Raw genomic sequence first — 17,431 nt, forward strand, 5'->3', positions numbered from 1 at the left:
CATTTCATGAGGGGAAAGGGGGTAGCTTTAATCAAGCTGTAAACTCAATAGCAAAAGTGAGTTTCATCATGATAATGATGAGCTGTTCCCACTTTGGAGAGCAAGATCAGCCACTTCTGAGATCTCCGAGATGCTGCCAGAACACAGTTCTGCAAAGCAGCAGCAGCCCTATGTAGAAGGAAAAAGCAGGAATCATCAAGAAGCCACCAACTATGTTAGCTAGACAGGAAAACAGAAAAATAAAAACTGCACCAAAAATGAATAGGATTTTATCAGTCTGAAACATTAAAAATTTAACAAACTATTTCGCTGATCAAAATCCATGCTTGTTTAGAATGCAGTCATCCCAAGCAAACATCAATAAATCATCACTCATTTGTCTTTGGCAAAAAGTCTAGAAACTGGTCAGCAAAGCGTAGAGAAAACCTCATGCGTTTTTCTCCTTTGGATAAGCCACCTACACTAAATTCTATTTTCTCCAATTCAAAAGCTATTCTCTCCCATCCCCCTCCAAATTAATTTTGGTTCTTTGCAAGATTCAACTTCAAGGAGTGTTCTTTTACAGTCCCCTTCTTCAGTCGTGATTTAGTTGTTTTGTAAGAATACAAGTGATGAAAACTGGATCTGCATGCTGAAAGCTGAGAACCTGAACTGGAAGATGAAGAGCTGCAGGAATGCCCCAGCTGACTTAAGCTGCAGTGACATACACTGGTACTATGAGAGCTTAGAACCTGCAATAGCAAAAATCACAGTGCAAAGAAATCAGCTGAGCTGTCTCAGTCCTGTACCGTACCTTGCTGGTGTGCACTAACTCAATCAAATTTTCTTTTACAGTTCTTTAAACTGCTAGAAAGCATTTAGATCTCTGTTGTGCATGTAAATATATGAAAAGGAAAGCATCTTGGATAGGAGGTCCTCATCCCTGGAGCTGTAGCTTTGTCGCTGTTGAGAGGAATGAAATGAGGCCTCTTGTCCAGTCAACACAAATCACATCCTTGACTTCCAACTCTTTGTAGCTCTGCACACAGGCCACCCGTGGGTCCCCCACCCTCCCGTGTCACGCACGCTCCCGAGGCTGTTTGAGACACCACCTCTCACTTGTGCCTTTGGGAAGACTGGACCAGTTGAGCAGCATGACCCCAGTACGGCTCCAGTCTGCTCTACCCAGAGTTCTTATCTTATAGTTTATACCACAATAAAACGAGCAAAAACATCACCGTCCCCCCAGAATATTCAACTTTGCAACATCCGCTTCCCTGCAAGAGCTGCACAACAGGGCTACAGGCAGAGCAAAGCTGAGGATTTAAAACCTACTTTTGTTCATCTGTCCCTCAAAACAGCCAAGTCCGTATGGGTTTACTAGGGTAAAACCTTAGGTGGCTGCCGTCAGCTTCAAGTCCTTCACTAAGGCTAAGCACAAACACACAGTGCAGGAAGGAGAAGAGATCCCTGAAGCCGAGACCTCGCTGGCTTTGGGCAGGACATGGACCTGCTCTGCCAGCACGCTGCCGAGCACAGCACATCTTCCCTGCCCGCACAGAGAAGGAGAAAGGAAGCGACACTGCATCCCCCACTCCTCTCCCCTTTCACTGCCCACCGTGTGAGACCGCTGTGCAGGATGAACAGACCTACCCAGAAGAAAGCAGTAAGAAGAATGCTTTTTATGTACCTTACAGACCTCAGAGAATAAACTGCAACCTGTTCCTGCTTGCAGGCAACATCGTCCTACAAGAACCGACAAACACCATCTACAACAGTTCTTTATGTACACAAAATTAACTTCTACTCTCTTCCAGGGAACACGACCCTGATACAAGATTCATTCCGCAAATAAAAAACTTCCCTGTTAAAAACTTTAAAAAAAAAATTTTTTTTTTCTTCTAGTGCAGCACTCCGAGGGAATATGAAAGGCTCAGCAAGCCAGATCGCAGTGTTAGCTGCTGAGCGTTCAGAGAATATACAATAGAAGAATGTGTCAAACCTGAAACATGATAACAGAGCTGCTCCAAAAGCAAAAAGGAAAATCCTAAAACAGAAAAAAGGGCAGAAGTGTGCAGGAAAGACAGGCCTGATTATCCTCTACATTACATCAGAAAAAAATGCCACTGAAGACAGTATAGTTATTCCAGAAAGAAATCAGGACACTTGAGATGATGTACTGCCTGGGACTGCAGATCAAATATTCTCCAGCCCATTAGGCAAGGCTGTGGTTATCTTTGGCTTTTTTATAACATACAGGCACTGGGACATAATCAATTTACCAGAGGGAGACAATCCATTGTACTTATCCAGAACCAGCCCACGCTCAGCTGGCAAACAGCCTGCGGCGCGGCAGGGACGGGTGGAAGGGGCTCTGAAGCAGGAGCGGGATGCTCGGGAGCGGCAGCCCAGACCTCGGCGGTCCAGGACGGGGAGTTAGGGCAGGTAAAGCAACAGTGATTCTCACCCTCTAAAACAGGGTGGCCACAGCCAAACTGTTAAGCAAACTGCCCGGTGAATGAATATATGTCTTTTTCTTGGGCTGTGCTAACTGTGCGGAGAAATTGTTTGGGAGAAAGTTGGGTGGCTTGGCCTGAAACGGTGCCAGGGCCATTCAAACAATTTACTGGTTTAATTTACTGGGTGAGATGCAGCCTGCAAGTCCAGAGCACCTCCAGCACATTTCTAAGAAATGCCTGTTTGGGTAAGGACTCTGGATTTCCCAGTAATTAAAAATGAGTCATTAACTTCATTTCCCCTCCTACTATTTTTTCTTAGCATTTTCTTACATCCTAAATACACAGAAATTATACTGCAAGATGCTTGGAGCACGTTTGTCCTTGTTCCACAAAACACCAGGCTCAAACACCATATTCTTTAGACAGGGAAAAATAAACAAAGTCAGGTGAGGGGAGAGGGTCGACATCACCTCTCTGCCACTTTGCACTAGTCCCACGCAGATAAACAGCCAACTACTTGAAAAAGACAGTTTATATTACTCAAATCTAAACCCACATGCCACATTCTTATCCAAGCACTCCAGGAGTTGCGTGTACACTCATTTTCCTTTCGTGCCTGCAAAAACCCCTCTCTCTCCACCTGCCCACTCTACTGTAAAGAGTATTTTACTCAAAAGCGTTGCTGCACTGCCACTGCTGCAGCAGCCCAGGACCTGGGCTGCAAAGGTAAAACCTTCTCTGCTCAGGGCAAATCCATTTCTCCAACACAGAGTAATTTACAGAAGTTATTTTCTTAAATAGGAAAAGCTTGGAGGAGAGCTATTCGTAACAAGCCCAGCCAGCGCGGTCCCCCGGGGGCTGCCCCGCTGCCGGGGCCGTGCGTGCTGGAGCACCGGGCAGAGCAGGGGAGGAGGCGATGGGAGAGCACTGCTCCTCGCAGACGGACAGGGCAAGCTCAAATCCTGAAGTGCCCTCTGAAATCTGGGCCATTGGGCTTCAGCACTTAAAATGGGCATGTCTCATTAAGCAGTATTTTGAAGTTGATTTTAAACGCTAGGGGTAAGATTGATAACATACCCCCATTTATTTATTTATTTACTTACACCCCAATTTATCAAACAGGCATGTTTGATAAATTTGTGCTGATTTACAAATTCATACCGTATTCTGAAATGCTATTTTGAACATTACTACCATTTAACTCAATTTTATGGCTACCACAGGAAGCAAGGTTAGGGAATTACACAGTCCACTGCACCCCACGAATTGTGGATTGTTCTGAACACTAATCAGATAAAAAACAGATTAAAAGTTAAATCCATGTTTGTATACCTCCTGTTTTGCCTCATTCTGCTTTGCCCATCCACCGTCTGACTTCAGTGAAGTGTTTAAACATAAGGTAAGCTCTCTGCTAATCACATGCAAACACTCCCCACTTCTTTCTTCTCTCCCATGATTGCTACGCACGACTATTGTGTAGAATATGTATTTTGTACATTGGGAAACTGTCTCACCTTTAAAGTAGAGTCTATGTAACAACACTACATACAGTGCATTTGCAGGTTCCTGAGAATTTATTTTAAGACAAAATTCTAATTAAAGATAGAGAAAATTGTTCACATAATGCACAATAAGCAGACTTAAATGGACAAGAACAACTCTTCTAATACATAACAATTACAGTTTGTCCTGTTGCTTTACATAGTCATATGAGATGATCTTTTTTTTCTCTTTTAATAAGGACACAGGAAAAGAAAAGATTAAAAATGCATCATGTCCTTTGTTTTCCCAGAAGAAAACACAAGCAAGCCCGTCGTCGTAATCAGCCTTAAGGCAAAATTTTCATCTATCCAAAATCCTTACCAAAGGTATTCCTTACGGAATGTTTACTAAATACTCATGTACTGGATACATCTCATCCTCAGTGATATCTTTTTTGCTTCAGTGTCATGAGGGTCCTTGAAAATGAAACAGTTTTACGTAGCTATGAGGTAATACTTCATGGTACTGATTCACCCCAGTTTACCAGCTTACTTTGGTCCCAATACTGATGGTAATTTGAATATTACTGAGAGCTTGATAAATAAGAACAGCAAAATTTTCCTTTTTTTTTTTTCCATTTCACTTAGTCCATAAAATTCCATTTTCTAAGGAGCTGATATACAGTATTACTATAACATTAAAGTCTAATACTATAATAACATGTTCGCTTATGAAAGTCAGTCTGGAGTGTAAAATATGAAGCCACATTAGAGGTAATGAATTATCTGTATTTAAACACACAAAAGAGGCATGATGGTTAAGTGGAGACTATGTTTCCAGTGGATTCTTTCAGTTGGAGCTTTTTAAAAATTTTGCAGCAAAATATTTATTGTAATTGTTGAAAATACCATGTTCTTAACATCTCTAATAACAAATACCAGCAGGATCAAAATCTTTAAAAGCACAGAGAAGTTCTTAGTGGCTTTGAATACAGAAGGATCATGTAATTAATAAGACTGTACTTGACAAAGGAATATATAATTTATATATAATATAACTCATGTAATAATGTAGAATTTAACATATAATTTACAACTATATGCCTGCCAAATGAAGTTATTTGAACAAGTTTTTAAAACAGCTGATGATGTAATCCAGCTGCACTGACAGTGCACGGCTCCTGTCACCTTGAACACTTCAGGCAGTTTAAGAAGGAACTTCATTGTAAACTGCTTGGTCTTTGCCCCCTCACTTTTTCAAGGAAGTTCTTTTGGCTGAGATGAAGGAAAATTAAAAAGAACATTATTGACATAAAATATTAAAAGGCAGGCTTTCTGAAGCCAGCTTTAGTGCATTTTAACTTTTGCCTTTAAATTCCATTATGGGCAATGTTTTGCAGAGCATTATCAGTGATGCAGAAGACTATGCTCATCGCAAAGTTCTGCAGTGCAAAGTATAAAATATGCTGATGATTTAATATCTCGCACAACCCAGCGTTCCCCACACGGGGGTCAAAAGCCAGAGTTCAGCTGGACTCACAAATACATCACTCTGAATCAAACAGACCATCCCTAAATAGTAGCAGTCACTAACATACACTCATTACATTAATAAATTGCTCGCTAATGGGAGCAGTGACAAGTAAGATGTGCACTTAGTGGCCCTGTTTGCAGCCCGCCCCCGATGCCTGAATGCCCGTTTTTCTCTGCGTTACGTTCTAAAGGCTTCAAAGTGCACGAAGAAAATCTGCTCAGTGTTGTGAAATAAATCAAAGACTGTCTGCTGAAAATTCCTAAAACGCTTCGGCCCTAATCTCCTGGACCAGAGAGTGGGCTTGCAGAATGCTAAACTTGCTTTTCAAAGAAGATCAAAGCAACACGAGCAACAAACACGGGTGCAGGTGTGCACATGCGCAGGGGCTCCACGGAGGCACTCAGAGCCTCTTTTTAGTCAGCCCTGAATGCTAACGCTGACTTATCTAATCATTACACGTGCGATCTGAAAGGACAGGAGACGTGTTTAAAAGGTACGCAAAAATTGTCCGCTTTTATGTATAAAATGCATTTTATGCGCATGCAACATTTTCCACGATACCCTATTCCCTTTAGTTTTGAAAAGCTCCTTAGCCCCTGTCTAATTAAACCAGCCTATAATTTTGTTGTTTAGTGATTCAAAGATAAATGAAGTTGTAATTGTGTATCTACCCTTCCTCGCGTTACTTAGTCTTTAAATAGGGTTTAGTCCCCCAGACCTTACTTTAACACTCTGAAGGCCAGCTGCTTGCCTTGCCAAACACCTGAAGAACCAGACTCACGCCGCAACCTCTTCAAGTGGCGTCGGGCCCTTTGCCAGCTTATCAAGGGCACCGCAGAGATTTTAGTTGCCTGCTTCAACTTTTAGACGGTATTGGTTCTTCTGCCTAAGACTGGTCACTTCTACCCACGCTTAGACAAGAAACACTCGCGCTAGCAGGTAAGTGGGCTCACACGAGAACTGCTCGCGCTAGCAGGTGAGTGCCCGAGGGAGAGTGACGTTGCATGACAGGCACTACGCCTCCGGCGTGGGGGGAGACTTAGCAGCCAACCTGCTATTTCCCTGACAATATGGTTTGTCTGTTTTCCCCTTCTCAAGCTGGTATTTCACTGCACAAGCTAGAAAGAGGGGGGAAAAAAAAAAAAAAAGCAGCTGTGGGAAAAAACTCTTTGAAGTTCACAGGGTGAGTAAGGAAGGAGTAAAACCCCGGATGAACTCTCCTGGCTGAACTGGGTTAGGATGAAAAATGCTTCTGCTAAATCTTGAAAATTTAGGTCAGTCTTGTTTATGTGAAGATACAAACCCCTGACATTTTGAGAAGCATGTGAATAGAAGTGATATTTCAGTGTTCTCTCTGAATCACATTGGGCCACCAGGCCTTTTTATACCGACCAATTTTTCCCCCTTCAAATTAAAAAAAATAAATCTGAATTGTCACTTAAGCTGTAAGCAGCAACATATTGGAGTAGCGTGCTTTAAAGTGTAGTGGCAGCAGCTGCTGAAATATTTCATATTTTTAAAATACACTGAGTTAACTGAGTAGATACTTGGGAAACATTTAACAGAAGAGAACAAAGTAGGTACAATTTTCAAAGCTATCTGCTTTTTTCTTCCCTCGTATTAATACAGGTTACATTATTCCCCTATGAGTATCACACAAAATGAGGAAAAAGATAATTGATGCTTTTCTGAGACCTAACTGATGTTACCCAAAACATGCATCACACCAGATATCCATTACATTTCACACAGCTCAACATAAGGCGATTTTGACAATGCGAATAGGGCTCAATCCTGTTTCTCTTCAAATCCACGTGAATAGTTTATTATATACAGAACCAGGCTCAGCGATTCATTTTGATAAAACGCTACTTAGCAGCATCAAAACTGCCTGAGTATTTTGTCTGCTTATACTGGGGCCTCCTACTGCTGCCATTGAAACAAATGGCAAAATTCCCATTTACTTCCATGGGAGGAGAGCCAAGCGCTTAGAAACCTTTGTATTTAAGGAAAAACATTTTTCCTCCCACTCATGACTACGGTTCCCCTGAAAAACCAATGGAAATGTTTAAGAAGTCAGGTGGTTAGGACTGGGCCCAAAGGCCAGGAACAAAGAATATTAATACAGTCTCGCTATTGAAAAACTGAGCAGCATCCTCGAAGCATTGTTGTTGTTTTTAAACAGAAAATGTCACTCTCAGATCTAACTAGGAAGATTTTAAAATACATATAAATCTGGGAAGAAGAAATGAAGCACACATTTCATTTAGTGTCTGGATTACAGATTCTTATTAAACAAACCAGAGCTCATTATAAAATCAATATCAACTTAACCACTATACTCCCAGGAGAAATGGCAAAAAAGGTCACTCCAAGAAATTCAAACAATTTTCCTGCTGGAAGGGCACGATTTTAATTACAGATACTATTAATTAGAGCTGTCAGTAGGAAGATTGTCCTGTTAATTATCACAAATTCAGTTTCAAGTGTGATTTTGGAACCTGGAGGGCTTCTTTTTTAAATTAAGAATTCTTGTATTCACGTTTGACGGAAGAAAAAGACTACCTATTGCTTCTGTGGTTTAAATAAGTCAACAACAAGTTCCCTATTAAAACCAACCAAAAATAATTTATGGCCACAGTCTCTTTGGCCAACAAAACTGATCTGACAAACTGCTGTTTTGTTCACACTTTATTTATCCTGGAGGACACTCCTTTTTTCCACTGGAAATGCTCTTGCTCTCACTCTCTCTTGCTTTGGAAGTCATTAAAGATATAAAGTAATTTAAAGATTTTTTTTTTTCAGTAAACATTCCATCCAAACTGAAAACCATTCCTGAAGATACTAATTGTTACAGAAACATTCGTATTTATCATTCTGTACTGAAATCTCCCTGGACCCAGCCTGTGGAGACGTACTTAATACGTTACATCTTTAACACGTAAGAGGCACAGGCAGACCCAAACTTTGCGAGGAAATACGAGTCGATTCCCGTATGACTCCCAGCTGCCAATTTGAATCTACCTCAACTCCAGAATCCAGAAAGACCATAATGTCTGAACCTAAGCAGAACAAGAAGGTAAAATAAAACTTGACAGAAGAGTGCCATTAGGGAGACCCTACGGGGGCACAGCAGCCACGGGTACTACAGCAACAATGTTTACACATTCTTGAATTCTTTTTCCTGGTCACACTCCAAATACACCGGGATAGCAGACCAGGGCTGCGTGGTGTAACACATGCATTGCCACACCAATAACACACCAAGAAATAAAGTGCCACGATCTCAACCAAACTTCAGGAAGATGCAGAGTGTCTCTCCACCCAACACTCGTGAAATTGAAAGAGAAAGCCTGAGGTTTCTGATTTATTTCAGGAAATCTGAGTGCAGTCCTCCCGTATTACTGGGTACACATCTGCGACCATTGTTCTCCCAGAACCAGTCCTGGTTTACCTCCCCATCTATCAGCATTAGATTTCATTTTATCTGAATAATGGCAGAAGGTGGCAACAGATCGGGTCAAAGGCTCTTTTCATATCAGACCCTGAAGAAGTCGATTACTCAAAAAGAGAGACATCTTCAGATAACCGTGCAATCCATTCCTCATAAATGTTAAAGATTTTTCGTTATTAATAGTGGCAGGGGTGACAGATTATGGATATTAATGTTATTTTTCAGAGAATTTCAATGGCAAGGGCTTCTTCTTTCCTTTTTTTTTTTTTAAATGTTTCTAATTAGGCACGAATGTACAGCAACTACCAGAACAGCCAAGATTAATCCCCAGCAGCAAAAAGCCGCTCCAGTGAATCCGCGGGAATATGAACGGAGCCGGGGGGCAGCGCCGGGAACAAACCCACCCCCCGGCTCCCAGTACGGGAGGGGTCCCCCGGGGGCTGCCGGGCACCCCGGGGGGAGCCGGGCCGGAGGAGGAGAGCTCGGTCCTTACCTGATAAGCAGCGGGGGCGTCGGAGCCGGCGTCGGTCCCCAGGGCCGAGAGCTTCTCCTTCAGCCGGTGGTGGGCGCGGTGGCGGAGGCAGTAGGCGACCCCCGACGCCGCCAGGACCCCGGCGATGCCGGCGAGGGAGAGGAGGGTGAGGAGGAGGAATTTGGCGGACTCTGCCTCTTCCCCGCGCTGCGGGAGCGGCGGGACGTGGCTTTTCTGCAGGGGAGGAGAGAGAGGCAGCGCCTGAGTTGCGCGGTGGCGGAGCAGCGCCGAGCAGCGCGGGGGGGGGGGACACCCCGTCGGGGGAAACACCCGGCAGCGCGAACTTTCAGCCAAGGATGGAGGCGAACGGGCGGGCAGGGCCAGCACTGCTGACATGCGCCCCCCCCCCCCCCTCCGTTCCGTCCCCTCCCCTCCCCTCCCGGCGGCTTGCATTTAACGACCGAAAGGCGGAGGCGGGCGCGCTGGGTGCGCGCAAGCACCGCGCCGCGCCCCGCAGTTCCGCGCCCCCCCGCAGGACCGCATGCAGGGCCAGGGGCTGCGAGGGGGCAGCAAGGGAAAGTCCGGTATTATTTTCTCTTGGAGTGAAAAACGAAATACGGAACGACGGGGGGGGGGGGGGGGGGGAAGTAGGTGGCGGTCCTTCCTTTTGTCTGTTGTAGAAGGAAAAGGATAAAAAAGCGCGATAGTTCCAAACTCCTCCAGATTACTATTATTTTTGCAGCGATAGGAGAGAATCCTTCTAGTGCGTTTCACTTGTCTCCATGTGCTAAAAAGTTGTACAATAATTTCCCCTCATTAGCTTCATTATAAGCTATATTAGCAACAATTAAAAACGCAACATGAAAATGAAAAGACCAGGCGCGCAAATTGCAGCAAGACTCATTTGGCCTGCTTTCCCCCTTTCACAATTACCAGGGAAATGAATTGAAAAGCACGCCCCTGCCTCAGTCCTGGTTGCTACAAGATGAGAACAATTAGCAAACTCCTTTCCACCACCTAATTTCGCGTGGTAACAAAATGGATTTTTCCCCATGAATGCCTAGCCGGCCTATTCATTATCTCTCCTCTATTAGTAATTTTCTGCTCCGTATTCAGCTAGCCAGCTCTTAATTTCCTCCTGTCTTGCAGTGTACACAGTGGCTCTTATGTCAGGCCCGGTCCATTTTTATCTTGTAATCATAAAGGCCACCAAAGCAATTATCGCTGGTCTTGACTGTAAAAGCTTGTCATTAATTAGCCTCCTTGCCTTCAGTGCTGCGGATTAGCCGGGGCTGAGGCAGAGTTAATGGAAATGCAGGTTCAATAAGACTCCCGGATTTTCTTGCCTGGATGCGCCGGGCGGAGGAGGGCTGCCGGGTTTGTAAACCCCGGGCGGCGGGGGGCGGGCGCAGGGCTCGCCGGGGCCGGGCATGTGCCGCCCGCCGCCGCCTCCGCGCCCGCGCAGCCACCGCCGGACCCGCCGCCTCCCTGCCTCCCTCCCCCAAACCGCGGCCGGCCCCTCCTCCAAATCCCAACAGCCACCAGGAGGACGGGGCTGACCCCCCCCCCCTCCCCGCCCCGGCCCCGGGGGGGGCTCCGGGGCCGCCTCCCCGCGCCCACCCCCCGCGCTCTGCGGCCCCCGCCGGGCACCTGCCCCGGCCGCGGCGGGGGGAGCGCGGCCTCGGCCCGCACCGCTGCCCGCCCTCCGCACCGGGCGGGGGACGGTTTGCAAAGGAGACCCGGGAGGGGCAGCACCGACGGCAGCCGCCGCCCGCTCGCAGCTCCCGCCGCCTCGGCCCTGGGGACCCTGGGGGGGGGGCAAAGGGCCGCCGCGCTCTGCCATTAGCATCTCCGTGAAAGGCCGCCGGCCCCTCGGGGCCGGAGGTCGCAATCTGCATCTAAATAGGCAGCTCCAGCAAAAGTGCCGGCGCCCCCTCCCCGGGCGCTGCGCCCCGGGACGTTAATCCGCCTCGCCGCGGCGTTTGGCCTCCCATCAGCGCGGCAGGGACGAGCCGCCCACCCGGACCCCCCGCGGGCCGGCCCCGCTCCCCGCGCGGCTCGGGCCGCCGCCCCCGCCTCGGGCCCCGGGAGCGCGCAGGGGCACCGCCGCCGGCGGCGGGAAGGAGGAGGCTGGCGGGCGGTTGCGGGCACGGCTCCTGAATCTCTTCTCTCTCTGCTTTCGCCATCGGGGGTTTAAACGATTTTCCTTCTCCGGTTGCCGTGCGAAAGAGCGGCACGAACACCCGGGGACAGGGCTGGGCGAGAGAAACAATGGCAACGGCGGGAGCACAGTGCTGTCAGATGCCCCGAGTAAACACGGGGGACAGAAAGAGCGTGCCTGCCCTTCTCCCCCTGGAGTTCCAGGGATTTTAGATGTCGCTTCCAACTTCGCCAGGCAGTTCTCCCGCAAAGCCGGGGCTGCCGTCCCCGGAGCTGGCTGCCCTTAACAAAAGAAGCGCTCGCCGAGACCGCCGAGACACCCCGCACGTCCCCAGCGCACGGCTGCACCCGGGAACGTGAAACACACACGGGGAAGAGTTTGAAACCTTCCGTGGGGCGTTGAGCCTTGTTTACATCTCGGCAGGCATCTTCCGTGGGGAGCCGTGTAGCCGTGTCCCCAGTGATGGGCTCCAGGCAGGCGAGTGCTTGCAAAAACCGTACACGTCTGGGGGACCGGCGCTAACGCCTGCCCCGACTCTCCGCGCCCTGGAAGGGGATGGCGGCCCCGCAGCGGGAGGGAAGAGGCGACGGGGCACGGCCGCAGCCCCCCGCTCTCCGCCTGCGCGCCCGCCCGGCGGTACCCCGCCCCGTCGGAGCGGCTGCCGGGGAAGAGCGAGGGGCTCTACCGGGGGGCCGCCGGCCCTTCTCCCCGCTCCTTCCTCCCGCCCGCTTCACGGGGAGCACCTCCGGAGCCGCTGCCGTCGGGGCCCGGAGGGTTCCCCTCTCCCCTCCCTGCCTCCGGGGGGGGGGGGGGGGTGTTGGTGCTTAGGGCCACCTCGGCCAGCCCCCACGCCGCCCCCGGGAAACACCCCGGCATCGGTGACTGCTGCCGGCTGCGCGACCCCGCATAAAGCGCCGAGTAAAGCCGACGGCCAAGCCCCGCCGCCTGGCTCCGGCTGCGGGTCCCGCAGCGGCGGCGCTCCCGGGCTGGGGACACCCGGCGCCGCAGAGGGCAGCGGGGCCCGGCGCCCCCGGGCTGTCCCATCAGGAGAGCCTCAGGAAACAGTCCCCACTGCCCCCAACTCAGCTGGAGAGACCCGCTGCCCTTTCATCCTGCTTGATGTCTGACCAAACATCAAATTATGAAACGGGTAAAAATTAATCCGACGAGTTAGTTACCAGCCCTCCCCCCCCCCCGAGCACAGATTTCTCCACCTCACCTAAACCCCTGATTCTTCCCTGCAGTAAGGCCCCAGCCTGAAACGGAGCCCAGGGTTAATTAGAGGCGTCCTGTCAGACTTGACTTGAAATTGACTTGAAATATTTATGAATTTGACATTTACAGTCGGATGTCTTTTAAAGCAGAACACCTCTCCCTGTGCTGGCTGGGGCTGCCACGGTGCGGGTGCGGGTGCCTGGGGTGGAGGGGGAACAATAGCTGTTGCATAACAAGAAAAACAAATCGCCTTCCCCCCCCCCCCCCCCCCCCCCCCGAGGCTTAACAAATAAATAGACCACATAAGTTACACATAATTAAATATTAAACTCAGCTACATGTAACTATGCGGTTTTTAAACTTTACATAACAGAATATATTGACATTCCTCTGAATGATTTTCCACTTGGAAAATTGTGTAGCATCACAGAGTCCCAAGTGAAGGAAAAACAACTAATTCCTAAATGGATGGCTTAGGAAGTGACTCTAAATACGGAGACTTTGGAGATATTCAGACAGTCTTTCCTTGCTTTAAAACAGCCCGGCCTGAGCTTAAATGCTAGAAGGCAGCGATTTACCCTGTCTCAAAACAACATTACACCTACCACTTACACTCAACAGTGTTTGCTTGAAGTACACTGCTTCTGTGAGGGTTTGTGGTGGTTGTTTTTTTTAAAGAGGGAAGAAAAAATGCTTAGGATCTGATCTCATGTAGGCTTTCCCAGTCCCTCGACAGAACGCATTCTATATACACCCAAGAGTGAGTCAGTAACTAGAGCAGCCATAACTCTGGAGTCACAAATCACTGTTCTAATCAAAGAGCAGCATCCCGTTCTGCGGTGTCATCCCATGATGCAGCAGAACCGCCGACATTTCAAACGAATTCCAGGCAAATGTCAGTAAATATTTAATGTACGCTTTCATGTAAATAAGTTCTTACACCTATGTTGGAAGTGTGGGAGAAAGTCTTTGTAAGAGCAGAGAGGAGCTCCCATGCAGTGATGTGAAAGCTCACCTTCCAGATGCCTCAGCAGAATTACACTTCATTATTTCCTTTAGGACACGGGGCCTGATTCTGGTCCTTGCTGAAGCAAAACTCTAACTGAAGTTGAGGTTTTGTTTTGCTTCATAAATTTAAAAAGATATTCCTGATTGAAAACCCAGTTTGCCAGTTACTACACCCGACCTTTCTTCCAGTTTGCAAAGGAAAAATCACTCCCATTAATTTTAAACCAACTTGACATTATAATTTTTTGCAATTTTTGCATGCCTTGATTTTTACATTTATATTAGCTAGCTTTGTTTCTGAGCAATAATAAAAAAATGCAGACTTCTTAGTAAACACGGGCAAAAAGATGAACTTCAGAATACGATTTGTTTCAAAATATTAGAACGTTAAAAAACTCAAGAGGTGCTATTTTTAATTTGGAATTCACTATAGAATCTAATAAATGAGAGAAGTGAGGCGGAAATAATCATGTATTAATTCTGTGCGTTACAAAATCTTTTCAGAAGCTATTATCAGAGCAAGAGGCATTGTGGTTTGGATTCAGGGTGGGAGAAATCCTTTGTGCAACTGAAAGCTATTGTTCCTCTGTGCAGATGAAATTGTACTTGCAAATCTGCCATTCAAGGAGGGAAAAAAGTGCCTAGGCAGAAGAAAAGAATTCTACAAGAAAATAATTATTCTTAAAAATAAACTTCACTAAAATAAGTTTTAGTTCATCAGGGGTTTTTTTTAGGAGGATCCTTTGCTAATAGTCGCAGCCACTGACATTAAAACAAACCATAAAGGATATGTGTATTATTTCCTTAATATAGAAAGCATGAAGAAAGGGATGTGTGTGGGTGTGTACGGAGATATATATATAATATGTATTCATATATATATATACACACACATCTGTGTATGTCTGCTCGCTTAAATAAATCTAAACTTAAATTCACTTCTAGTAATATCCCTCTGTAAGGTTATCTGAGCAGGTTGAGATACACTATGCTGGCTAAGTTTTGATAGGTTACTAGAAAACCAGAGAAATACTTTACATCAGGAGGAGCCTGGCTACCCTAGTCTGTCCCCAGGAAACCTACAGATAAGAATTTTTTCCTTTAGTAAAATAAGAAAGCAAACAGAAGGGAAAGCAGCATCTCCCTCGGTTTTGGTTCCTGCTTCTCCTCCCCTACTTCGCACTCCCAGTCAGGTTAGACTGGGGCAGCAGGGCCTGGGGATGTTCACCTTCACTGCGTATAATGTTTCTTGCGTTCAGCACTGTGCTCCCGAGCTGTATGGTCCGGGCTACTTGTTGGTGTTTTAAGGGACTATCTTTAGAGTTAGTAAGAGGTTTCTGGGGCTGCTGTCCTCTGCCTCCCTCCTCACCCCCCCCGAAAGCTCGCCTGATGCCAGGATCACTTTCAGCAGATGTCAGTTCATCACCTGAAATGAGGTCAATTTAATGCTTTTACTCGGGAGGATGAAATCGGATGGGAAGGTACTTTTTGCTTCTTTTAGGGGTCGGAAAGATTAGACAAATCGACAAACACAAAAGGCAGATGGATTTCTGGGAACTGCAGCTTATTCAAATCACTGAGAAAGGTCACTGCAAGAGCCACAGATCTATTCATCTGTAGGGGTACAATGATCTTTCCACAACCTTCAACACCACAAAGCACTCTGGAGCGTCTCTATACCTTTTAGTAGGATTAATACCACGAACAATGACTGAATACAATCAAGAATTCAGCGAGTTCAAAGATCCCTTGATCAATGGTAGATATTTTCTTCTGGCTTCCTAAAGGCAAACAGAAGTGAAGTTTCTGGTTAGAGTTACAAGAAAATTATAGCTATTATCCTGAATCCCACTACAAGGTGATGCTGAAATGCCAAAATGTCCGAGAACCCCAAAGAAGTTTGTGGCGTGGAAGGAATAAGGTTGCGAAAGAGGAAATTTAAAGAGCTTCAAGATTTTCCTGAGGATCTGGGTATTTTTTTAAGTCGGTATTTAGTTAAAGAGCACGGCACAAAAGCCTACAGCATCACTGAGACCGTAGGGGTAACACACGACTCAGGAAACCGGACAGCCACATCCATGCCTGTGGAGGAGGTAGGTGAGCCAGAGCCGGAGAAGCGTGGCCCGTCCTGCCCGCAGCCGCGCAGCGCGCCTCTGGGGTGGCAGCAAGAAGAGGAGGGTGCGGAGACTTCAGCACGGTGAAGAAACTTCGATTCCCATCTCTAAGGGCTCAGGAGCAACTAAGGGAAAGCAGCAGAATGGGAGCACCAGGACGCAGGTTTCCTCCTCAGCCCAGGCTTTGTAAGCCAGAGTGAAACAGATAAATAGAGGGCTCAGCAGCTCCAAGTCACTGTCAGAGCCCGAGCCAAGAGGACGGTCAGCGACAGCCGAGCTTAATCAAGCATCTTCAGCAAGCAAGAGAAACACAAGCCGTAGTGCCAGCGCTGACCTAATGCTGATGCTGAAGGCACATAATTTAGGGATTAGACAAAGCGCCCTTAAAACCGAGTGCCAACAAGCGAGCCGTCTCTCGGTTACACGCTGGTGGAGCCCGAGGCCCCGCCAGCGGAGCAGCCGCCCCGTCTCACAGGGAGCCGGGCCGGGCCCCGCGGCTCCCAGGCCGCCCCCGCCCGGGGACGGGGCTCCGGCGGCCGCCTCCGCGCACCCGCCGCGGGGGACCCGTCCTCGGGGCACCGAGCCGCGAACGGGCCGAGGGGAGCGGCAAGGGCACGTCCTCGCCGCGCCGGGGCCGCTGCACCCGCTCCTGTCCGACGGCCCCCGATACCGGGAGCATCCCGGGAAGCGCCGGGCCGGGGGCGCCCGGGGCTTTGGCGGCCGCGGGGCCGGCAGGAGGCGAAGCGGCCCTCCCGCCGCCCCTCCCGCCGCCCGCGCCGCTTCGCGGGGAGCCGGCCCGGCCTCGACCGACGGGGAGGGCGGCGGCAGCGGCTGCCCCCCATCCCGCCCGCCCCAACACCCCGCTCCTCCGCCCCACGCCGCGCACCCGGCTCCCACGCTCAGCCCCGGCCGGGCCGCCTCGGAACACGGCGCTCCCCCCCCCCCCCCCCGATCCTCCGCCGCGTTTACCTGCTGCCATGGCGGCGCAGCCGGCGTGCCGGGACGGGCTCCTCCCTGGGAGGGCTCAGCGCACCTCGGCGGGCTCTAGCAATCCTCCTCCGGTGCCAAAACTTCCCCCGCTCCCCCCGCCTCCCCACTCCCCTCCTCGGCGCAGACAAAGGCGGCGGCAGGCGGCAGGCACCAGCGCTCCTCGCAGCCCGCAGCCGCCTCCCGGCGGGGCGGGGGGAGCCGGCGGCCCCGGGCGGCCCGGCGGTCCCCGCGGGGCGCGGGCGCGGATGGAGGATGCCGGCGCGCCCCGGCGCTGCCCTCCTTATATCGGGCCGCTCGCAGCCCCTGCCGGCTGCCGCACATGGCCCATCCACCGGTTGCTATAGCGATGCCTCCCCTCCACATGTTGCTGGCAGCAATTGGCTAAGGAGGTCTGGGCTGCTGAGAAACCCTTCGCCGGAGTGAGGCGGTGAATGGACACGGGCTGTGTCACTCATTTGGAAAAGCTGTTTGGGGTTTCTCTTGTGGATGTGTGGGGGTTTTTCGGTTCGGGGTTTTTTGTTGTTGTTGATTTTTTTTTTTACGCGTCCCCCCATCTTTTTTTTT

The 17,431-nt window shown here is 49.0% G+C and overlaps 1 protein-coding gene and 1 long non-coding RNA gene across 2 annotated transcripts in view; both read right to left on the minus strand.

The window, feature by feature from the left end:
• The window catches only part of PTPRN2 (protein tyrosine phosphatase receptor type N2), a 679,248-nt gene that overhangs the window by 100,955 nt on the left and 560,862 nt on the right, over window positions 1-17,431 (minus strand). The window contains 1 exon segment of the mRNA XM_075495417.1: window positions 9,401-9,613. Within this exon segment, the coding sequence (XP_075351532.1) occupies window positions 9,401-9,613 (213 nt within the window).
• On the minus strand, window positions 12,844-17,231 carry LOC142405285 (uncharacterized). The gene is made up of 3 exons (XR_012774117.1): window positions 16,847-17,231; window positions 15,444-15,544; window positions 12,844-12,954 (listed from the first exon to the last, which is right to left on the minus strand). It is a non-coding gene; the product is annotated as an uncharacterized LOC142405285 (long non-coding RNA).

This window comes from Mycteria americana, chromosome 2, assembly GCF_035582795.1.
Source record: "Mycteria americana isolate JAX WOST 10 ecotype Jacksonville Zoo and Gardens chromosome 2, USCA_MyAme_1.0, whole genome shotgun sequence".
NCBI classification, from domain to species: domain Eukaryota; kingdom Metazoa; phylum Chordata; class Aves; order Ciconiiformes; family Ciconiidae; genus Mycteria; species Mycteria americana.